The following is a 24,835-nucleotide window of genomic DNA, read 5'->3' on the forward strand; positions in this document are numbered from 1 at the left end:
CTTCTGAGCAGCAATTAGTGTTTGGATAAGCTTTTAAAAACTTCTTCTAAATTTATTTTTCTCAAAGTGCTTCTCAAAAAAGTGCTTTTGGAGAGAAGCTACTTTTTTCTGCTTCTCCTCAAAAGCACTTTTTTTTCCTTACAAAAGCTTGGCCAAACACTTCAATTTTTGGCCAAAAGTGTTTTTGGCTAAAAAAAAAAAAGCACTTTTGGACAAGCTTCTCAAGAGAAAAAAAGTGCTTTTTTTCCCAAAAGCACTTTTTTTTCTAATTTGAGATGTTTGGCCAAGCTTATTTGGGAAAAAAAGTGCTTTCGGGAAGAAGCAGAAGCAGTTTTGGCTTTTCTTCTTACCTAAAATACCCTTAACAAAATATAGTATATACCAAAATAACCCTTAAACCTAATACTTAGGATATTAATTTATAAATATTTCTTCTTATTTTTAGGAAAACTTTCTAATATATAGTGACTTTAGGGGTGAATGCTTTTATATTTGTTGAAGGAATTTTAATATATTTAACTTATATTAAAAGAATTAAGTACTTTTTAATTTTATTTTCATATTTTACTTAAATAAAATGAATTTTTTTAATTATTGCATGTAATAACAAAATTTTGATATTATTTATTTACTTATAATATTAATTATTAAGTAAATCTATCCATGTCCTTATTCATAATTTGACACTTAAAAGCACTTTCTAAAAAGCTTGGTCAAACACAAATTATTTCTCAAAAGTGCTTTTCAGACTGATTAGCCAAACGCAAACTGCTTCTCTCCAAAAGTACTTTTTTCAAAAGCACTTTTGAAAAAAGTACTTCTCAAAATAAGCTGATTTCTCCAGCTTGGCCAAACAGGCTATAAGTGTAATTTTCTCAAAAGTGCTTCTCAGAAAAGTACTTTCGGAGAAAAGCTACTTTTTTTTGCTTCTCCAAAACTGCTTCTGCTTCTCCTCAAAAGCACCTTTTTTCCTTCCAAAAGCTTGGCCAAACACCTCAATTTTTGGTCAAAAGTGTTTTTTTTTTTTTTTCCAAAAGCACTTTTGGCCCAAAAAAAAAAAAAATTGACTAAACAGCCTATTAGTCTTTATAACACTTTACTGGCCACATCTAGCTAATGTCATTTTTACGTCAAGAAAACTAAATTACACTATACTATTACTATGATTAAGCCATATATTAAAGTAAAAAAATGTTTTAATTACATATGATTGAGTGATAACAGTATATATAAATACATGTATCATGTACCCATTGGATTAATATAAACACAAAGTGCGAATAAGTTTACAGTTTAATGCTATTAGTAAGAGTCTTTCTTCCTTAATCTAGGTTTCGACGTCAAAGTTTTTTCTTCCTTCCTCATTATGACAGCGGATAGAGAACTCAAATGAACAACGCATCGTTTTGACATGGAGCACTGATACATATAGAAAATCAATAAAATTCAACAAATATTAGATTCTAAACCTTAAATTTCGGAAAAGTTTAATGGATTCAATGCTAAGAACATGACGATTAGAACCCATCAAGTTTAAATATTGGATCTGCTTGTGGTGACTATTACCATTTCTGAACAATAGAAACCAGACATTGAGGTGCTGGAGAAAGATCTTAGTATTTACAAATGGTTGGAGAGGGGAACGAGAGACAATTATCAAGCTGAAGAAGAAATTGGTGAAAGACTGACACATAGACAAAAGGAACAGCACCTTATCGTTATGCAAGCATATTGATCAAGAACAAAATATAGTCTAAAAAAAGTCCCATGTTAAATCCAAAAATGTACATAACTTAGAGTATGCACAACAGAAAGTTCGGGGTGGTTGTTGTGGTGGTGGTGGTTTTTAAAGTATGCAGATGCACAGATTTTCAGATTAAATATGTTCATGAGTAATTTCTTTTTCCTTTAATTTGTTACAAGGGTAAGGATAAGAAACCTCAATCTTTACAGGTAAACTATGATACACTTGTATTACTCTCCTTGTCATTTCTTTTCTGTTTCTTTATACCGGAATTTCTGGAGTTATGCTGAATATCTAACAAGCATACTATCATTTTTCACTTCTTGGACACAGCCCAATGGTTATTAACAACAAATTACAAAAACCATCCCAAAACCTTCATTTGTTCCCCCGCCCCTCGACCAGATCCTCTTCTGCTGTTCTCCAACTGTCGACACATTTAGCTTTGAGTTAACCCTATCTTCCCTTTCTTTTTACATGTTCACTCCATTTCTTTCAGGTTGTCACCAATTTCACCTGCTGACATTGAGTTGGGGTAGCTCATCTGAAGCATTTTTAAGATATCATAAGCATGGTCCACTCAGTATTACAAAATTTTGAAACAAGATCTTCCATGGAGATAAACCTTTGCATAGCAAGTGTAAGATACCATGTATGAAGCAACCAAAGAATTCTCACAATTTCATGCAGGCTACAGCTATAGCTAAAAAGCGACACATACCAAAAATAGCACAAATGCATTGTACACCAAAAATATTCTACAGCACATATCACAACCAACATGATGGATTTTGGTTCACTTTTGACTGATGGCATTGTTGCAATCGTTGCTGTTAAGAAAAACTTCCGCCTAACTTCGAAATCTAACTCATGAGATGAGGATTGTCCAAGATTATAAGGACGCAACATCTCATTCTCTCAACCAATGTGGGATACTAAAGTTAACACCCCTCACCGGGCATGCTCAAAGCTAGACATCTAGCGGGTGGACAACAATAACACGGGGGGACAAACCAATAATTGGGATGGGTCCTGATTCAAACTATGTTAAGAAAATGAAACTGGCATATAACTGAACTCTAATAGAGAGCTCTGAGATAAGGATTATCCAAGACTATACAAGGAGACGACAACCCATTCTCTCAATCAATAAGGACATTTAATACCCCTCCACCAGCACAACCAGTTCTAAACATCTAGTGCATAAAATGGGGCTAACATGGGATAAACCAAGAATTGGAATGGGTCTGGATCTAATACTATGTTAAGAAAATGCAACTTGGACCTAACTCATCCCAAAAATTAGCTTCATGAGGTGAGGACTGCCCATGATCATATAAGGACGTAACAGCTCATTCCCTCAACCAATGTGGGACACTTAACAGTTGATGTCCCAGATTGCATGCTCTGTTCACTCTCCTCAGCCTCTCCCCCTCCCCCCAAAAGCACCAACAGACAAAAGCAAAACCTGTGACACAAATTTTGCAGCCGTACAAAATTGAAGTTAGCACCAACTTCTTCAGCCCAATAGGTTTTCAACACTACTGTCTCACTTCTCTGGTTTCATATAAGATATATTTTGAGAAAGGGTAGCATGTTAGCGCCAGGAATCAGAAAGATGGCGTTTGTAATTTTTAGCATTACTTGGAAGATACTTTTGGTGAACAAAAATTTAACACTAATGGGAAAGGATGCTCAACTTATTCCTAACTGTTATTTTCACTCTAAAATTATCTGCATTAACTAGATGACAGTGAATACGGGAAGCTATACGAAACATTAGAGAAAAAATTCCTAATGAAGGTAGAGTTATCATTTACTTCCAACTCAAACAAAAAGGGAAGCTATACGAAACAAAACGAGATCATACGCACTATACAAAAGATTAAAAAAAAAAAAAAACTCTAGATATATCGGGAGAAAAATGACTTACCTACCTACTTCTAATCCTGCACGCCATGGGAAGCCAAATACAAGGTAACTCAAGGAAGCTACACCAAAATGGGGTGATTGACAACATATACAGGAGACACTAGCTTTTATCATGATCTGGCTTAGACATAAAATAGCTGTGGCTTTTCCTCAGGACCTCTGCTTCTCTAGCTATCTGGGTGTCTGAAGGACAGAAAGTTTGATTTATAACCTTGACAATAAAGCGAGGAAGCAAAGCCAAAACTATAATAAGCAAAATTGAGAGCCAGTAAGTAGGTGATTTTGCCAATTGAAAGATTGTACTGCAAAAAGACAAAATAAAAAGTAAGTTAGTACCATGCAATAGACCTCCATTACTTTAAAATGCTCAAGAACCAATACTATAGGAATTCACATGGAAATACTAACTTATAATTGGGAAAGACAGGTATCGAGTCCAGCACCACCAAGCAGCCATACGTGATAACAATTGACCCCCATATTGCCATGTGAGTAAATATTAACCATCGCTGCACATCCATTGCCAAGTGCATGTTCACAAGGATCGCAACAGCAATCGTCCACAAGCTACCCATACTCCATATGTCAATATCGCTCTGATCATAGATGAATAATGGTACATAAAAGAGAACAAGACTCTGCCACACTGTATCAATCATTGTGATCCAGAAGAGTTTCATGTTGTAACTCTCGTGTCTATAGCCAGCAGCATAGAGTTTTGGATACTTCAGTAGTGTCTTATGACTTAAGTCCTTGTCCAGAATACCAACAACTAAAGTAGGTATGGAAGTATAGATGAGAGAATAAAATACACTACTCCAATCTGTCAATGCAGATGTTGTAGAAAAAGCGGAGTACAATATGTACCTAAAAATACCAAGTATAAGAATAAGGTCAGATGAAAAACTCATGATAATTTTAGTATTGTATCACCAAACATGAGAATTTAACAACACTTCAAAGAAGAGGTGACTCCAATGCATGAAAACATTATGGATTTGATAAATCAACAGCATGTAGGGAAAAAAGTCTTAAGAACGCATCCTCAGCCTAGCAAGAAACTGTCAAAAAGCACAACTTACAAATGGAAGAACCCATTCTCTCCATCGCAGTTTGCGGAGTTCCTTTTCTTGGTACTAAAATTTATTGATGATACCAAAGAACAGGGTATACAGAGATGGGTACGTAAATCTCTCTTATTTGATTTTTCAGTCTTACAAAACATAATGGGATGGATAATTCTTCACCTAAAGAAGAAAAACTAGTAAAGTCTTCCCTCCCCATACTTTAACCAAGTATAGTTAAGAGTATCAGTTTCATTTCCATTGACCTAGAAATGCATATCAACGTCAATGCCACCCAGCATGACCCCCTCACATTAACCATCTAGAGATCAGCCCCAATGTTCTTGAAAAGCGTGACAACAAAGAAGAAGCAGATAATTTTATATGCTTTCCACTCTCCTCACACATGAACTACAAACTCAGCTAAAATTCCCTTCCCTTTCTTAGGTCAAGAGACACTACTGTCAGAGAAAAGCTTCTTTTCTTGGATTGATGCCGCATTGTACGGTGATTCAGGCCAGCCCTTCTAAACATCAAGCTATAGAATGAAAATCCGCCAGCATCAACTCCATAACCGCTTTCCACAGTGATATATTGAACATCAATAATCTTCTTATTCCTAGTTCCCTAATTTACAGGGACTTTTTATCTTCTTTCAATCTACTAAATGACACTCTCTCCCCCTCCTTTGCTTCACATAAGAAACCCTCATCATTTCCTATAATAGTATGCATGTATAGTAGATAATGTAGGCGTAAGTTATGTAATCCCATCTCCTCCCCCCCCCCCCAAAACACAAAAAAGATATTGCCTCTTCCATCAACTCAACATTTATCCAAACGTGTCGATTACCAGCTGCTGCAGATCTTTACCTTTATGTTTTTTTTTTCCTAAGCAGCCCCAAATACGTTATCAGCAATGTTGTCACCAACATCCATAAAACTGTACCAGAATATGAATAATTTTTACCTTCACAACTGGTAACATCAACAATTTCCGCATGTTCTGACACGTACTCCATAGCATCGAACATACCAACAGACATTATTACCCCCCCTAATTTCCTTCCATTCTTTGGATTTCAGCATTTTAATTTTCTGCTCAAATGTCCGTTAAAGTTGACCACTATTAGTAGAAGAACTTGGCTTTAGCTTATCAACGCATTGTTAATGTGTCCCAAATACTTTCAAGGTAAATATGGATTCCATAGAGGATACCAAGACTAGCTAAGATCTCGATGAAAGCACCATGACCAACCTCAACTCCAAAAGGAAATCTAATGCTACAATAAAGAGCATCGCATCATTGATAACTTTTCAGTGACGAATGAGGCAGCAATCAATAGTCAACACAAATATTAACTACCATTATCCACCAGCAGACCTCAAAATCCTTATTAAACAAGACACAACATTCAGCCATGACCCACTAAATAGCATCAGCAGACAAGCAACAATTGATCAAACGTATAACATCCTTAAGCACTTACTTGATCAAAAGAAAAAGTACTCCCTCCATTTCAATTTATGTGACGTACTTTGACTTGGCACGTAGTTTTAAAAAAAAAGACTTTTGAAACTTGTGGTTTTTAAAGCTTAAAAGGTAAAAGCTTTGTGGGGCCCGTAACATTTGTGTGGTTATAAAAGCTTCTAATTAAAGGTAAATGAAAAACTTAAAATTAAATTGTTTCCACGTATAGAAATGTTTTTTAACAGACTAATAAGGAAGTGTGTCACATAGGGAGTGACAATAACATCCTTAAACGCTTCCTTTGGTTCAGTATCTCTGCCACCAAAAGTCAAGCTTACAACCACCCCCTCTCAAAATTCCCCATTATATTGGAAGCTAAAACACACATGTATAGCAGCAGCATCTTCCAAACCCATCAGACTTCAGAATCTATACATCCTCCTTTTATTGAAAACAGTCCATCATCCCTCTTCTCAAACACACCGATGGTCTAACCTAGGAACGCTATTTTTTGATTGGTAAATGTAATTTATTGATATTCAGCAAGTAGTACTTACAAGAGGAAGGCAGGAAGCTACATCAAAAATTATGTTATGAACTTAAAAAATCAACCATGGCTTCTCTATCATTTGTAATTGCCATGTTACACCAAAAAAACAGTAAAGCCAAACATTTATGTTTAATGCTAATTACACGCTATTGGCTTATAGCAGACTTAATGTGAGTCTTTTGACATCTCAAATGTTCAAGAGACAAAGCTTATAAAGAGATTACAAGGTTCATTGACAAAGAAAATATACAAGGCATATTAAACAAAAAAGTAGTTTAGATCAGGCATGAGCTTGGACAAAAAGAAAGAAATATCAGGCATGAGCTCTTTTCAAGCATGATATACACATTCAACTTGTTTAACAGTTAATTTAATGTTTTCTGAAGGTTCTCTACTTTTTGGAACAATGCTTGTATACGCCAGTTTTCCCACATTAATAAAATTATTTATCCTATCAAAAAATGAGCCATTTTACTGTATATTTTCCTTTTCTCTTCAGAGGGACGGCAATGCATTTTTTCCCAAATATCATACAAAAGAATGCAGATCCAAAGAAAAAAAAAGTATACCAGAAAAGCATGAAAACAAAAACAGCATTTCTGTAGAAGTTGTAAAGAACCAAATAACCAACGCGCTGGTAATTCCAATGTCCGTGCACAAGGAGCAATCTTTTCAGAAACCGAAACTGTCCCATAGCAAAATCCGATGCCATCACTGCTTGCCGCCCTTCTTGACCACATATTCCAACACCAACATCCGCCATTTGGATCATTGAAACATCATTAGCCCCTGAGTAAGTTTTTAAAATTAGGTGCAAACATATCCAGAAAATCAACCCATGAAATGCATCTTGCAAAACACCAATATAACACACACAAATAAACCTTAAAACATGAGTCCTTAAAAAAAAACCGCAAAACCTTATATGCAAAAATCATATAATTGTGTTCCTCCAACAACCAACAAAAATTGACATAAGATTTCCCTTGTGCCGACAAGGCATTAGATATAGCGAACTCACCATCACCTATGGCTAGCGTCATATCATCTGTGCGGCTCTTTATTAGGTCGACAATTCCAGCCTTCTGCAAGGGCGCAACACGACAGCAAATCACAACCCTACATGATGTCGCAAGGTCGAATAGCTGCGGAAGCATGGCATTAACACATTAGGACTCAAGCTACACAGTAAAAGAGAGGCAATACATACCCGCAAAAGTGCATATTACCACAACAAAGCCTTAGAAGATATGCTTCATACCTCAGACTCGAGATCTTTCTCTAATATGTATACAAGACTATTCCCATCAATTATGAGTGCCAAAGATTCACCAGAAACACCTTCCTCTCCTGCATGCTGCTCTGGTAAATTAGATGACTTCATACTAACAGGAACTTCATGATAACCATTTTCTGCATCGCTCTGACATGTTAAGATTTGATTAAAACAACTAGCAGGCTTTACTCCAAATTTGGTCTTAGCATCAAACAATAGTCTCTTGCATTCGTTTTCTGAAGTGCCATTAATGATGATCCGCTGCATGTCTGAGGTCAAAAGTTTGCAAGACATACCAATTGAAATTGCTGTTTCTTGCTTATCTCCAGTAAGAACCCAAACCTTTATTCCTGCCTGGCGCAGAGACTCGATTGCTTCTGGTACGCCTTCTTGTAGTTTGTCCTCAATTGCGCTGGCCCCTAGGAGAGTTAAGTTGCACTCAATAAGAGCTGCTGTTTGGCGCAATTTTGCTGATCTATCAGTCAAAGATGTGCTAGCATCTTCATACATGCATTGCCACTCTTCCAGTTCTTCTCCCGTGAGATCCCTTGCAGCAACAACCAGGGTCCGCAAACCTTCACATGAGTACTCATTCAAATGGTTAAGAGTGGCTTTCTGTATGTCAGCATGGCTTTTGTGGTCTTTCCTTAAAATGCTAAACATTGAAGTATCAGCCCCTTTGACCAAAACTTTTACAGCATTGTTCGGGAATCTAATAACCACAGACATTCTTTTACGCACACTGTCAAACTCATGCAGTCCCAAGACATCCAATCTGCAGCGGCCAATATATCAGTCCACAATTCCAAAGGACAGAGAATGAACTATTGCTTGCAAAAAGATTTACCACAACTAATTACAAATTAACAAAGAAGAAAGCAAGAAAAGAAAAGGCAAAATTTAAGGAGAAAGAGGAAATTATGCTTTGGATGAAAACGTTCCAGTGTCATAGATAGAATGCATAACATTTACTACGCTAATCCACATTATTTAGTCAAGAAGTGCTAAATTGTACTCATGTGCAACTAACACCAAATTCGGAAATTTGAGAGAGACAGCCATCTACCTTAGTTTCTCACCATTGGCATCAATCACAATATGACCAGACGTTCGCTCACAAAGTGTATATCCATACGCAGAAGCAGCAGCAACTAGTGCTTGTTCATCAGGAGATTCACCTTGATACTCAATGGTGCCAGCATTGTCATGCACTTCATCCAGTATAGCACATGACGATGAGCTATTGCTAAGAATTGGAATTACGGTATTACATGCTGCCAACGTCATAAAGAACTCGTGCGCAGCAACCCTCTCTTCCCCAGCTAGCTCGGTATGTAACAGTTCCATAAGTTCAGAATCAGTAGGAATTTCTGACTTAAGCCTCAATTTTCGTCGACTTGAAGGGGCTTCAGTTGGTTCTGCACAAAAGATTACAAGAGTAATTGACTTGTCCGCAAGACGAGCATAGCTAGAGGAATAGAAACCTCAAAAGAAAAGAATCATGTAAAGCAATGATTTGCACTTCAATATAATTTAATCTGCAAAGATATGTATGACCACAATTTTCTATAATATAACGCACATTACGGAATGGAATTCTGAAAGTTGCAGTAGCTTCGTTAGGTGATTTTGGATACGTGTGTAAAATGTTAGATCATTCGGTGGTGTTTTGGTCGGGATTTTGATCAAATGCGTTAGTTAAATCAATAAGCATCATAGAGCACATAAGACATAGAGGAGAAGAAATGAAGAAAAAACAGTGTAATAAGAATTCCATAGTGTTTTATACTAACTATCCAAACAATGAGGACAGTGGACATAAACCATAAATCTCATTATCACTGCATTCTGTTGTCTCTACTACTTTCCTATTCATGATAGAAGCCTTCAGGAGACTCAAGGAGAAGACGGTTAAAGGGGGTTGGATAAAAAAATTCAAGGTTGGCAATAAAAGATAAGGATGGCCATTCACCTATTTTTCACAACTCAAATTAATTTAATTAATATCACAGCAAGACGGTGTTTACAAATATATGTACAACTAAACGTCTAAACCACAATGGTCTACAGATTATCCGAATCATATATACACGTCGGCAATCTCTTCACAGCTAAAGAATACATGAAATAGAACTGATACTTTGAGACATCTCTTTCAATATTCAGGAATGTTAGAATATCAAGAGAATACGTGTCTAGATTTATACATGTCTGGCTTTATATGTCAAGATTCATCGTATTTGAGAAAGGAAAATCTATAGGATACTTTAGGAGATTCTCTATTTAATTAAAAAAAGTTAACTTACCCTATTAGCATAGATATTACTCCCTCCATCCCATTTTATATGGCCCTATTTGACTGGGCAGCACGGAGTTTAAGAAAAAAAGACTTTTGAAACTTGTAGTCTAAAGTGAGAACTTATTGTATAAACAATTGGGGTAGTTTGATGAAAAAAGACAGTCACTGCATGATATCATCTCTAGGTACAAACTCTTTGAAGCCTTTGGACTACACAACAAAATGATAAAATTGTATAAAATTTGTATAGCTTGTGTGATTGCATTTGACAATGAAATAGCTCTTTCTGCAATATCCAATAAACCCAAATGTAAGGTAAGGACAGGAACTGCATCAAGCAACACTCAAACCAACTACATCAGGTACAGATACTACTATTGGCAGATTGGAGTTTTTGAAGCTGAAGTTATAAATTTGTTATTCAGCCATAGACATCTACTTTGTAGCTTATACACTCCATAATGTGAGGTCACAATCAAGAAATTAAATAGGCAACTGAACTTGCAAATAATATGTTGATGCAAACTCGTGATACAGCGCTATCTAGGGATGAACATTAACCATTTGACATTTCTGGTGTAGTGAAATCAAAGATTAACTAACATCAACAATGCAAAAAAGACTACATTCTGCATTTCTATCTCTTTCTTTTAGTTTTTAAATAACCTCCTTGTCATGACGCATAATAGGTAAATATACTATTAGTATGCTATATCATTGACTGTATGTAGACTAATAATGCTAATGATACAATAATACATGTAAAAGAATCAAATTATGTTTTAAAAGTACATTGTGTATGATAAACATACCTTCAAAATCTGTGTTTAATGATGCACTTGTAGCAGAAAGGGCTCTCCCATAGTTTTTTCCCCACACACTTGCTCTTTTGAATTCCATCTTATTTTCAGTAAGTGTTCCTGTTTTATCAGAAAAAACATAACGTATCTGACCCAAATCCTCATTGATATTCAAGGATCTGCACTGGAACCTTGAATTACTGTTAGTGTCATACATGTGCCTGTCTCCAATCATGAAATACGACTGTCCCAAGCGAACCAACTCCATGGTGATGTAGAGAGAGATAGGTATCATTATCTGGAAAACTATGATGGAACTCAAAAAGGAGAAAAAAGTTTCCATAGGAATCCCATAATATCTATACTTTTTACCATTATGTGTCCCATCAAAGTAAATTTTCCGGTAATACGGCAGGGTATCAAGCTGCTTCTCGTGTTGCTTCAGCCATATACACATTCCAGATGCTACTACCAAGCACATGACGAAAAGGAATACAGACAACCAAAGGGTTTCCCGGTTCATGTAGGTTTCCAACCTGCTTCTTTTAGAAGGAGACGCTGCACTGTTAAGCATAGCCTTGGTCTCTTGCCCAGCATAAACCGCCACTCCTACTGCCCATTCTGTGTTCTTCAGCTGACAACCACGTAAGATAATGTTTGATTGGCTGAGCGGAAACTTATGCCCATTCAACTCCATGTTGGCTGTGAACTCGTAGATATTCCTGTTAGGCTGTTCACATCTGATAACTCCTGAAATTGACTCCACTTCACTGACTAATGAAGTTGTTTCTTGCCTAGCATACCTTGTCTTCAAGTTTGATTCACCGTCTAGATTCATTGTTTGGATATAAGCAATCCCACTAGGATCACTTGTTCCTAACAACACCATGTCACAAGGAATCGTCTCATCAGCAAGGATCTTCACAACCTCACCAACCTTAATATTCTTCCATCTTTTTAACTGAAACTTGCCAAATTGAAGTACCAGAGTCTCCCTGTTATTCTCATTCCTGTCTGATCTGTGTCGTCGCCAATCCTCATAACCATCTTTTATAGCAGTCACAGAAAGCACAAAAAGAAGAGGAAATAGAGATACAGTTCTCCCGAAAACAGCAAGTGGTGGAAGCTGATTCAGAGCAGCAATAGCTAAAAAGTATAAATAAGCAACCCGGTGGAACTGAATGAAGAGATTTTTTGGCAAGAAACTTATTATTGTATATTTGCTAGTGCGGATCTCATTTCCAGTGAATTCAAACTGATCATTGGTCTTTTTTGGATCATTAACATGGATCAACCTAGCATTATTTCCATGTAACAAGTCATTCTCCAGCTGCATACTTTTCTGAAGAAGCCTCTGGGATTTGCTTAGCTTATCCTGGACACGAGACGAATCCCTGGACTCATCAAAATGTCCTTGAGATGACGTCCGGGTGGATGCTGCTCTAGATGAAGCCACCCTTGAAATATCACTGGATATTTCAAAGGTCGTTTGCTCGTGTGGATGGTCTTCTGTACCACCCCATGACACAAAGCGTTTCCTCTCTCCTGAGGGGCATTTTGACTGTAGTTCCGCTGTACCCTTTCTAAGTGAAGAAGAATGCAACCTAGAATTCCCTACACCTGATGTATCTTCTAGTGGTTGATTACCGTCCACCACCACCTCCTCCTTCAAATCACATAAATTGGCCCCAGGTGACTCGTCCAAATCAGCGGAAGTTGATGCATTCTGGGGGAGACATCCCAACGAGCAGATCCCTAACGATGAATTATTATGATGACGAGGACTTGGTGCAGAAGAAAGCTCAGATGGCGACAGCAATGGCTTGCCGGAAGTCATAAATACACCTCCAATGAAATCACATTGGAGAATATCAAACTAAAACCCCAAGGTTAATCTCAAATCCCTAATTATCCACAGATTGACTTCCAAAAGGCATATTTTTAACCCCTCTTAGCTGAATTATATACTTTGATTTGCCATTGAAATGCTCTGTAACCATAATACAAATCATAAACGATGCCCTGTGCTCAATTGTATCCCAATATTGAGGGGTAGTTCTTTCTTAATCCTCAAAACGCCTTTGATTTTGCAGAATTCAAAGAAATCCACCAAAAAAAATATTATTTTGCCCTGTAAATGTGTAATTTAATGAGGAAAAGAAAAAACTGTTCAAAAATGAATAAACAGTAATTAACTAGATCTCACAAAGCGACAGAATTGCAAAAAAAAAAAATGATCAAATGCATTAAGCAATACGTAAATTTCCCAATAATAAAATCCAAAAGTGAAAATGACAGATCTAGGAATTGAGATCTCTTGAGTTTAGAATGACATATTGACATCTGATCAGCTTAATTCACATAATGAAAAACAAAATCGAAAAAACTAAAAGAAAAAGGCAAAAGTTAGAACCTGTTTATGTAGGAGAGAAAAATGTGCTATCTGATAATTGAATTTTTTTTGTTTTTGGAACAATGGTGATGAAGACGGAGACGGAGATCGACCGGAAAGAGGAGAGAGAAAGTGTGTAGAGAGAGAGAGTGGAGGAGCAGAAATATTGGCTTTTATTTGGCTTTTCTTTTCTCAACTCGTCGGTCTCTCCCCTCCCCCTTTGCCCCTACCGCTGTGACTCTTTAATTTTTATTGAGTTTTATCTGTTCCCTAGCTTTTCTAATTATTGGAAGTTACAATATGCCCAATAGATAAAAGCACAAGTACTTAAATGACGAAATTAGCCTTGGCTTTCTTTAAGGCCTCGTTTGTTTGCACTTGATGGAGATCTTAGTCTTAATCATTCATATCTCAAATATTATATATTTTAAAGTTTTAGTACAACTGATTTATCGACCTTATAAGGGCTAAAGCTCTCTAAGGCCTCATTTATTTGCACTTAATGGAGGTCTGAATCTTAATCATTCAGATCTCAGACATTAAGTGCGTTTGTTTTTTAAGTCTGAATCTTAATTATCCAAATTTTAACCATTAAGTGTGTTTGTTTTTTTTACTTCACGACCACTTAATGAGTCTGAATAGGTCTATATGATTAAGATCTATAACAGAGAGTTAATTTCATTAAGATGCTATCGCATATTTATTATTAACTGCCGTCACCGCCTACCATTATCAACTGCTGTCATGCCACCATCACCACCATACTCAACCACCACCACCATTGCCGCCGCCTCCACCACCACGCCACCATCATCCTCAACCATAGTCGCCACTATTATCGACCATTACCACCCACTATCCTCACCACTCCGACCACCATATATCATTCTCACCCACAATCAACACTCATCCGCCTCAACTACCACAACTAATCACTCCATCACCATCAACAATCACAGTCGGCACTGTCTATCATTATAACCTACTACCACTCACCCACCCACCACCTTCCTTAGTCACAACTACTACCACCACCCGTCATTATTAACTATCACAACTCACCACTATCATCTTCAATCATAATCGCCACCACTACCAATCACTACTAGCTACTAGCATGAACCACCATCATCAACCAAAACTACCACCAACCACCGCCTCTAGTCAGCATTCACCCGTTAGCCATCACCACCAACAACTATCATATTTTTAAAAACTATATATTTTATTGATAGAATTTAGATTAGTTAATATACATTTGAATTTTATGTTTATTAATTTTCAAATAAAGATAAATTTTATACATTCAGATGTTAAAATCAAACAGCCTTAATTATTTCTATTCAAATCTTAATACACATCTTAATATATTCAAATGTGTATTTAGATTCAGATGTCTTAATCTTAATACACATCTTGATATTCAAATTCAGACGTTTTAATCTTTAAAAAAAAATAAATAAGGCCTAAGTCTCATTTGTTTTTGTTTTTTTTTATGATTAAGATGTCTAAATCTAGATCCACATTTGAATATTAAGATGTGTATTAAGATATGAATACTAAAAGAGTAAGACTGTTTGTTTTCCAACATTTGAATGAATAAAACCTATCTTTATTTAAAAAATAATAAATATAAAATACTAATTTACTTAATATATTATCAACAAAAAAAATTAAAAAATATATGGTGGTTGATGGTACTGATGGCTAGAGGTGATATTTGTGAATGCCGACTAGAGACGGTGGTTGGTAGTGGGTTTGGTTGATAGTGGTGGTTCTAGGTAGTAGATAGTAGTAATTGGTTGTGGAAATTATGATTGAGAATCGTGGGTAGTAGTAGTTGATAATGGTGGATGGTGGTGGTGGTAATTAAGGAAGGTAGTGGTATTTCATAATGGTTGGCACTAGCTAGTATGGTTAATAAAGATGGTTGGGGGTAGTTGGTGGTGGTAATTGAGGTGGGTGGGTGGATGGATGTAGTTAATAATGATTGTGGTGGTGGCAGTTGATAAATGTGGGGGGGGGGGGGGTGAGTGATGGTATATCAATAATGGTGAGGTGGCGGGTGGTGGCCGTCAATAATAATGGCGGCGACGATGATACTTGAGGATAGTAGTGGTCGGTGGTGGTGGTGCATGGTGGTAGTTGATAATTGTGGGTAGTATCGGTAATTAATTGTGAATAAAGATAGTAACATCTTAATGAAATTAAGTCTCTGTTATGTATCTTAATCATTCAGACCTATTCAGACTCACTAAGTGGTTGAAATAAAAAACAAAACAAAAAACACACTTAATGATCAACATCTGAACGTTTCAGATTCAGATTTAAAAAAAATGCACTTAATATGTGATATCTGAATGATTATTTTTTATACGAGGTACTTTGATTTTTCCTTTTTTCATACATTTCAAATTTGTTTCCCATAATCCCTTGTCATGCTTGATTTGTGGGAGTTTGGGAGAAATCGATTAGAAAAATAATCAGTACACTATATATTTATATGGTTTTTGAGCTATTGAAATCATAGCTGGTCATAATAGGTTCGTAACTAAATATTTATATATATATTTAATGAGTTTTCTAATACAAATATAATGTCTAAATAAAAGTTATTGAATTCCTCGGAACCCGTAATTGTTACTCTTCTTTTTCTCCACTGTATGTATAGTATTGCATGCATAATATGAGTCTAATGAAAGTTTTCAGTTTCATTCAAGGACAATTCTTTCTTCCAATAGATATAAGAGAATAACATTATGTGATAAATAACAAAGAATTCTACAAAATTGAATCTAACCATACTCATGCAATTTTCATTTCCAATAATTTGTCAAAGCAAAAGGAAACAAGGTAAGTAAAGAAGAGAAGCGTTGTTTTTCTGCTCTCCAAATGATACCATAAAGACGAATTATGGTTAGTAATTAAAAATATGGAGCATAACACAATAAGATAATGTTCCCAAAAATGTGTAACACCTAAATGCTTTTAGCGTTTGATATTTATTAACTATTTTTAATCAACTCACCAACAACAATAACAACAAACCCAGTTTGATCCCAACATTTGGGGTCTGGGGAAGGTAATCTGTATGCAGACTTTACTCTTACCTAATGCAGGTAGAGAGGTTGCTTCCAATAGACCCACGGCTCAGGAAGGGCAAGAAGAAGAAGGGGGAAGCAAGGAAGGAAGAAATATGGAAGAGAAAAAAAGGAGAGATAAAGGATAAGTAATATCAAATAATAGCAACATGGAATATAATACCTGAGGAGAACAAAATGACATATCGTAATAAAAAATCTAAGAATATGAAGGGACATGCACGCTACTAAGCCTATCGATGAGCATTATAAATTACCTACTAACCTTCTACCTTAATCCTCGACCTCCACACCCTCTTATTAAGGGTCATGTCATTGAAGCAGCGCCATGTCCTTCCTAATCACTTTTCCCCAATACTTCTTAGGCCTACCTCGACCCCTTCTCAAACTCTCCATGATCAACCTCTCACACCTCCATGGCCAATCAGCTCACCAAAGGATGTTGTAATTCGATTTTATGTATCAATGTGTAATAATGGCATGCGTTCTTATTTATTAAACAAAATCTTTTATATTGACAATCATTACTAGAAATTTGACCAAAACCGACCGCGACCAACTGACCGACTTCAGCCGATCAAAAAAACGACTGAAAAATTGACCGAATATCACGACCAGGATTTTCCACCCTCGGGAGTCGTGATGGCGCCTACTAATGTGAGCTAGGCAAGCCGACTGTTCGAACAAATTACCTTTTTAAATTTTATATTCTTTAACAATTATAAAACAATAACATGTAGACAACGAAAATTACCATAAGCAGAAGAAATGCAGTAAACTATCTGAAATATGTATCTAATACAATTGTTTGAGCCTCGACCACCCAGAACTGTTGTCACAGTATCATAGACGATCTAAGAATACTACATACAGGGTCTGAAAGATAAAAGATATATTATTTCTGAACTAAGTAAATGAAACAAGAGTAAAGGGATAGAGGGAGACGTCAGGGCTTGCGGACGCCTGCAGGACTAACTTGGATCTCCGTGTGAACTGAAGGCAACCACCCAATCTACAGTCCAAAAGTCGTTGCTCCGGGATCTGCACACAGTGCATAGTGTAGTATCAGCACAACCGACCCCATATGCTGGTAAGTGCCTAGCCTAACCTCGGCGAAGTAGTGACAAGGCTAGGACCACACTACCAAATAAACCTGTGCAATTTAACTATATACAGCAGAAAAAAAAGAACAGTAATATACAGTCAAGTATGGGAGGGGTAAAATGTTGCGGAGGAACTATCAATTTAGAATAGAAAAACAACAGGTAATTGAAAGGAACAACATATCTCATATATCAACAAAGAATAAGAAATCAATAAGTGCACGACATCACCTTTCGTACTTTTACTCTCGTCCCCACCAAAGCAATCAAGTAATGAAAATGTGCACGACATCACCCTTCGTGCTTTTACTCTCGTCCTCACCATATAATCAATATATAATCGGCACGGAATGGTACATTGTGCAGCACAGCATCACCCTTCGTGCTTTAACACTCTCCCACCAAAATAATACATGGCATCACTCTTCGTGCTTTAAAACTCTTCCTCACCCAAACAACAATCACAATTAATAGGGCAAGGGAATAAATGAAATTACAATAAGAATTCCGGCAAGGGAACAATAGTTCAACAATCAAGTCCCGGCAAGGGAATAACATCAAAAAAAGTATCAACATCCCGGCTAAGGAGATAACATTAAAAATAACAATTTCCCTGCAAGGGAGATAATATAATGATTCTCTTCTCTTTTTCACTGTTACTTCTCAACTCACTTCACAACTTGAGCCAATGCTCTAAAAGGTTCAATTACCACTTATACTTTCACATTTCATTATACAACTTGAGCCAACGCTCCTCAATATTCAAATGTCACAATTACTTTCACAAACTTTGCCCAACGATAGAAATCATCATCAAAGCACGAATAATACCACGAAGTCATAATAATCACAATATAAGACTTGCGGGCATGCTTGACACCAGCGTATAGATACTCGTCATCATGCCTATATGTCATACTTGACAAATACCACATAGCAAATAGGACTCGACTCCTAATCCCTCAAGCTAAGGTTATACCAAACACTTACCTCGATGTCACGAACACAATTCAAATCTCTACTATCGTTTTACCTCTTGATTCCACCACCAATTCGCTCGTATTTAGTCACAAGTTACCTAATTACATCAATAAATGCTAAAGGAATCAATTTTAATGCATGAAAATGAGTTTCCTAAAGTTTTACCCAAAAAGTCAAAAATTGCCCTGGGCCCACATGGTCAAAACCCGAGGTTCGAACCAAAACCCGATTACCCATTCCCCACGAACCCAAATATATAATTTGTTTTGAAATCGAACCTCAAATCGAGATCCAAATCCCTAATTTTTGAAAACCTAGGTTCTATCCAGTTTTGAGTTGAAATCATGTGAAAAGATGTCAATGATTGAAGGAAACGAGTTAAAATTGATTTACAATCGATTTGGAAGAAGAGTTGTCTTTGAAAAATCGCCTAAGAATGTTTTGGTTTTGAAAGGGTTTGAAAAATGAGAGATTTTCGGCTAAGTTACAAAATTGCAGGTTGCAGATGTCGCAATTGCGACCAGGATATTGTAGAAGATGCAATATGAATACCTTCTAATTAGAAATGTCCTTGAAGAAATAGTTAGCTTAAAGGTATTAGAAAATACCTTCTAATATTGGAACTTCTAATTAGAAGTTAACCAATATGAAATTTGAATGCTTGACAAACCAAGTAATAATACTGACAATTCTGTTCGCAAGAAAAAACATGTATGAAATGCACCCAGTCTAAGTATTATGTTTTTCTTTCTCAAATTTTTTTTAGTTTTTTCTTATTATCAATTTGCAGTATTTTTTTCGTGATAAGTGCATCAATTAGTAAAATATTTAATGCAATGATTTATGAACAAAAAAAGAATAAAGTTAGACCATATCACTTCTACCAGATACACTCCACAACAATCATGTTAAACCATCTTCTTCTTTTTTTGTCCTCAATCTTAGTACATACTTTCACATAACATAAAATATCTCAAGATAATAGTACAATGTGCTATAGATTTATTGTGCTGCAAGTCACAAATAAAACTTAATAGCAAAGAATAGTATAATTGTATGAAGTACTTGAATCCGAAAGTATAAATAGTATATGCTAGTGTATAAAAAAATTACACAATTTGTGTAGCAAATACAAATTAGAGTAAATAAATTATAAGCAACATCGGTGGCTTTTCTAGTGTATTTCAGGAGCGAATATAGCTAAAATTTCAACAGTTTTTTTCCAATAAATTGCATGCAGAGATTTAGGCCTTACCATCATAAAGATAAACATGAATGCATAGAAAATAAATGTTGAAGGATCACAAAAAGGGTATCAAGGTTGATCATTCATAGCCTTTCTGAAATGACAGAGGAGGAGCATTGAGTCTTTCATGACAGTGGCAATTAAATCTTTTTCCATCTTTGAGTACAAAGTTATTTCAATGAGGTAAATTCCAAGTGGGAATGAAGCATGTACATTCTGAAAAGATCCGCAAAGTCAAGAAGTTGAAAAGAATATACATGAAAGATAAATGATATCAAATGATTGTCTTTAAAAGGCGCTCCAGATCTATTGGAGATTTAAGCGCAAAGCACAATAAAAGTGTGAGCTTTATTAAAAAAAGATGCAATGAAATAAAAAACTATAATGCAAGAAAAAGGTGGACTTCATAATATTTTCCTTGATAATTACTATCTTTTTTCTGATTATATCTATTGCTTAGTACCGCTCGATTCAAAATATAACACAATACAACTACTAAGTTTCAAGGAACTGAACTTTAAGCTAAATAAAACTTTATATAGGCATTACGTGTGTATATATATATATATATATTTGATAAAGTACATGTATAATAAAATCAGTGGTATCTTATCAAGAGTTAATCATTCTTCAACAAATGGTAGTTGATTCCCTACATTTTTAGCAAGAAAAATTCTAGTTCTTCAGGTAAGATTATTTAGCATCAAATATGTCAACGTCATGGTACTAAAAGAAAAATAAAGAGGCAACTCTGGTGCAGTGGATGAGACTGCTCCTTCCTTAACTTGAGGTTTCGAGTCCGAGCCCTGAGTATGGAAAAATCCTTGGTAGGGAGTGCCTCCCCCCGAATAGGGCCCTACGCGGCGCGAATCCGTATATAGTCAGGCTCCAATGCGGATACCGAACACCGGGTGAAAAACCAAAAAAAAAAGAAGAGGCAACTCGCTGCAATGTATCTGAAGCAATATTCCTCAATCAAGGGATAACTCAAGCCATTAGGCTGCTCTTTACATCATATTTATATAAAGATCAGAAAACTAATAGACTTCTACTAAAGTTTAAATTTAAATAGAAAACACTCTTCGTACTAAAAATGCTTTAAATACCGAGAGATATAAAACAAATTCCTCAAGTACAATACAAATCAACATAAGATTATAGAAATCAGAAAGTTTTTCAAAACTCCACATAATTAGTAAATGAACCATTCTAGTAAGATGTGGTCGGTCTTATATAAATAAACGAACAATGCATTCAGTGGCGGAGCAAGAATTTTTACTAAGAGTGTCAAAATATAAAAAATTAAATACACTAAAAATTCAAGAGGACTCGAAGTATAATAAATATGTATTAACTAAAAAAAATTATTTAGCAATACAATGCAATTTTCCAGCGAAGGGGTATCAATACACGGCCCTTGGTTATAGAGCCTCGGTCCCGTCATCAATTGCTAATGCATCCCATTGAACAAACAAATCGTTTAGAAAAGGTCATCCTTTAGAGGACTGATTTAACCTTGCCGCCGTAAAAAGACATATATTCATATTTTATCATTTGAGAACTAAGTTCTAGGGTGATTTTTATTTACTTGTTAACTGGTCAAATTGAATAATTTAATGAATGAAATTCTTCGGTGAATTAGAAATAAATGATTTCAACATATCGATAAATCGGAGAAAACAACAAAGGGCACACAGATGACAAAACAAACAATAGTGAGATTCAAAGGAAGAAAATTAATGTTGAAGAACATTGAAGAGAGAGTTAGAAAGAATAAAAAGAAAATAGCCATCAATTAAGCCATGAAATTGGAAAATGTGAAGAGAATCTGAAGAAGATTAGGGCAGAAGATTGAAATAAATGCTAACTTGCAATTGCTACACCTAAATGAAAAGATGCTGACAACTCAAAGATCAGTACCCCAAATTTATGAAGTAATCACATTTCTCTGTTGTTGGTTGGAGTGAACAAGAGAGATGAAAGAATGAAATTTCTAGAATGTTGAGCGTTTGTATTAGAATAAAACTGGAAACAATACGTAAAACACATTTTATGACACGATTAAATTACTCTTTTACCCTTGGTCGACCATCTTCTCTTTTCTATATATAAAAATAAAAATTACATTATAAAAAAACATAAACAGACAAAATTTAAGAAATTTTTTCATAATCCTAGCAACAATAGGTATTTTACATATATGGCAACTACATAAATACATCCCCCAGCAGAAAGCTATCAATTTGGACCGATAATCACGTTTAATAGAAATTTAAAATATTAATATTTCATGGCAGTTGACATTAAATGCCAAAGAAGACTTACTTTCTATAGCACATCCACCTAAAACAAAATCACCTATTTTTATGTGAAAATCTCGTTGTTTCCCAGCCTAAGCAATTCATTCCAAAATTATAGGATAATAATAATGAATTTCAAGCAAAATAAATTCTCCAATCATTTTCACAGCATAATTTCAAAATACTTTTAATATAATTTTAAACCCACACTAGTGTGATTCACTCTCCATAGGACGACAGATAATTCCCAATAAGTACCACAAATATAATTTCAGTATATTTAAGTATTATCTATTATATTCACAATAAAAAATCTATAAAATTTATGATATCCACAATATAATTTTGATTTTAATATAATTTTTTATATCCATTAGTATAATTTTGGTATGATTCGATTCACCCCATATAAATTCCAATGAGTACCACAATATGATTTTAGTATATTTAAGTATAATTCATTATATCACAAATATAATTTCAGTATAATTTATATAAAAATTACGATATCCATAGTATAAATTTTAATATAATTTTTATACCAACTGTACAATGTCAATATGATTCACTCTACATGAGCTCCCCAAAAATTTCGAGTGTATAATTTCTGTATAATTTATTATATCCACAACATAATTTTAATATAATTAATTATATCCATATAATGATTTTCAAATATATGAAACCAAATCTGATTACAAATTGAAATCAAATCTGAACAACGAACTAAGTAGAATTTTGATTTTAAGCAAGAAGTTATACACATAATTCCTCTAAAAAGTTATACCAAATATATATAATGAATAATTAAGTATGTAGTATTAGTTTCATAATGATTAACTGAATATAATTAGTGTAACAGTTAAAGAAGAGAGAGAAATATAATGAAAAATAAGAGAATATAATTGAATCCCTAATTTAAAATAGGAGAGAGAGAGAGTGAAAAGACAAATATTCCTTAATTGATGCGTTTTGGGTGTGCTCATTAATTATGTTCATAAAATTTATCTGCCATTAGTGTAAATTTTGTTGCCATTTATGGAATAAATAAAGAGTAGTATTATTTTCTTAAATATTTTTTAAAAAGTGCTTACCTGTGTATTTTTGTCATATAATAAAAATATAACTAGTATGGATAGGCCTTACTGCGCACGGGCCCAATAACACTGCTAAACAATGGAGTATAAATTTTAAAAGGAGCTTATTTCATGATTAAATTTTTTGCCTAATTTATATATGCATACTATAATATCAAGTTATTTAAAACAATATAAAAATTAGCCCTAAGAACTCTGCTTAGTAGATTTGTCGGAAAAAAAATAATTATTATAAATAAGTTCTCAGGTATCATTATTTTCCTCTCCCATTTAAATTTAAGGTTTAGGCAGATCTATTAAGAAAATCATTTAATAGTATTACTATAAGAATTTTAATCGAGTTATCATTTATATTTTCTCAAATTACTCTTTATATATCCTCATTTTTTTCAAATTATTTACCGGATCGAGGATAGATTTGAAAAAACTAACTAATACTTTCTTGGTTTCTCAAAGCAACTTACAATATATTGATATAACTTTCTACAATATTAAACTTAAATCGATTAAATTTTCATAAAAATAAAATTAGTTTAAATTTAGTAAATGAGTTAGAACTAAAATGAACAATGTGCTTGAGGAAAAATAGGTAGGTCAAATTTTGCTACAGGTGTGGCTCTTTATTACTTACTTCATTTTGAGTTATATTCTCATTAATCAAAGCCAATTTTAACTCTTTTTTAGTAATTATGCATTCTTTATAAGTACCATACTATACTCAATGCTCCAGCTGTAACTATACGTCGTTCTCTCTTGTGTACGTCTAAGTATATCTTAACCTTGTTATTTCTACAACTTCTTATATATTTTATTTCCCCCAAGATTATACTCTGGTTTTAAGTAATACCTAATTGATTGGTAAGGAACTTTCTTTATTTCAACCCCCAAATTTTATAACAAATGCATTATCGTGCATTAATGTTTACTTGATTTAGGCTCTGCAACTTTGAAGTTGCAGCTGATGGCAATTAAATATGTGATGAAACTTTTGTTATCTAGTTTGATGGCAACGAAGAATTTACATCATTTTGTTAGATTTTGGAGTTTGAAAAATCTTCCAACTTTTCCAGTAATTTAGCTAGTTTGTTATTTTTAGTTGTAAAATGTTAACTTTAAAATTTGGTAAAAGAAAAAAGCAAAGAAGAGAAAAATGATAACACGTGCTTCAAAGCTTTCATTTTAAAGCTGCGTGTGTAATTACTAAAGAGAATGAAATTGGACATGGAGAAAAGGCCACGTTCGCCCAAGAGGGCCACGTTCCGCCCACAATAGCTCACAGCTGAGCGGTCATGCCAAGATTAGCTAATGAAATGACAAAAGTATCCTCAGTTCACATTATAATTCCAAGAAGCACACATGTTGACCTTGAGGTGCATGTTATTCCCTCTTATTCATAAGTAGTAATATATATAAAGTTAAAGGTGGCCACAACAATAGATATTAAAATATAATAAAACAACATAGCACAACGTAGCACCAA

General features: G+C 34.8%; 1 protein-coding gene across 4 annotated transcripts; it reads right to left on the bottom strand.

The window, feature by feature from the left end:
• Nucleotides 1–1,868: 1,868 nt before the first annotated feature.
• LOC107798955 (phospholipid-transporting ATPase 1) lies at nucleotides 1,869–13,808 on the bottom strand. 4 transcript variants are annotated; one of them, XM_016621988.2, is made up of 9 exons: nucleotides 13,549–13,808; nucleotides 11,148–13,266; nucleotides 9,103–9,454; nucleotides 8,022–8,811; nucleotides 7,782–7,905; nucleotides 7,330–7,549; nucleotides 4,085–4,543; nucleotides 3,682–3,978; nucleotides 1,869–2,260 (listed from the first exon to the last, which is right to left on the bottom strand). In XM_016621988.2, exons 2-8 carry the CDS (start codon nucleotides 12,970–12,972, stop codon nucleotides 3,777–3,779), a joined length of 3,972 nt encoding a protein of 1,323 aa, XP_016477474.2. In that variant the 5' UTR covers nucleotides 12,973–13,266; nucleotides 13,549–13,808; the 3' UTR covers nucleotides 1,869–2,260; nucleotides 3,682–3,776. The 4 variants fall into 4 exon arrangements, with proteins under 4 accessions (XP_016477474.2, XP_016477472.2, XP_016477473.2 ...); XM_016621986.2 differs by having other exon boundaries at nucleotides 1,869–2,288; XM_016621987.2 differs by having other exon boundaries at nucleotides 3,678–3,978.
• Between the last annotated feature and the right edge of the window lie 11,027 nt (nucleotides 13,809–24,835).

Source organism: Nicotiana tabacum, chromosome 5 (genome assembly GCF_000715075.1).
Source record: "Nicotiana tabacum cultivar K326 chromosome 5, ASM71507v2, whole genome shotgun sequence".
NCBI classification, from domain to species: domain Eukaryota; kingdom Viridiplantae; phylum Streptophyta; class Magnoliopsida; order Solanales; family Solanaceae; genus Nicotiana; species Nicotiana tabacum.

What these genes read in the sequence shown, in the direction of transcription:
- LOC107798955 (XM_016621988.2), bottom strand. Translation starts at nt 12,972, where the DNA reads ATGACTTCCGGCAAGCCATTGCTGTCGCCATCTGAGCTTTCTTCTGCA. An exon ending in ATTAAACACAGATTTTGAAG is followed by an intron (nt 9,455 to 11,147) that starts GTATGTTTATCA and finishes TCTTTTGTGCAG; the next exon opens with AACCAACTGAAGCCCCTTCA. An exon ending in GCCAATGGTGAGAAACTAAG is followed by an intron (nt 8,812 to 9,102) that starts GTAGATGGCTGT and finishes TGGCCGCTGCAG; the next exon opens with ATTGGATGTCTTGGGACTGC.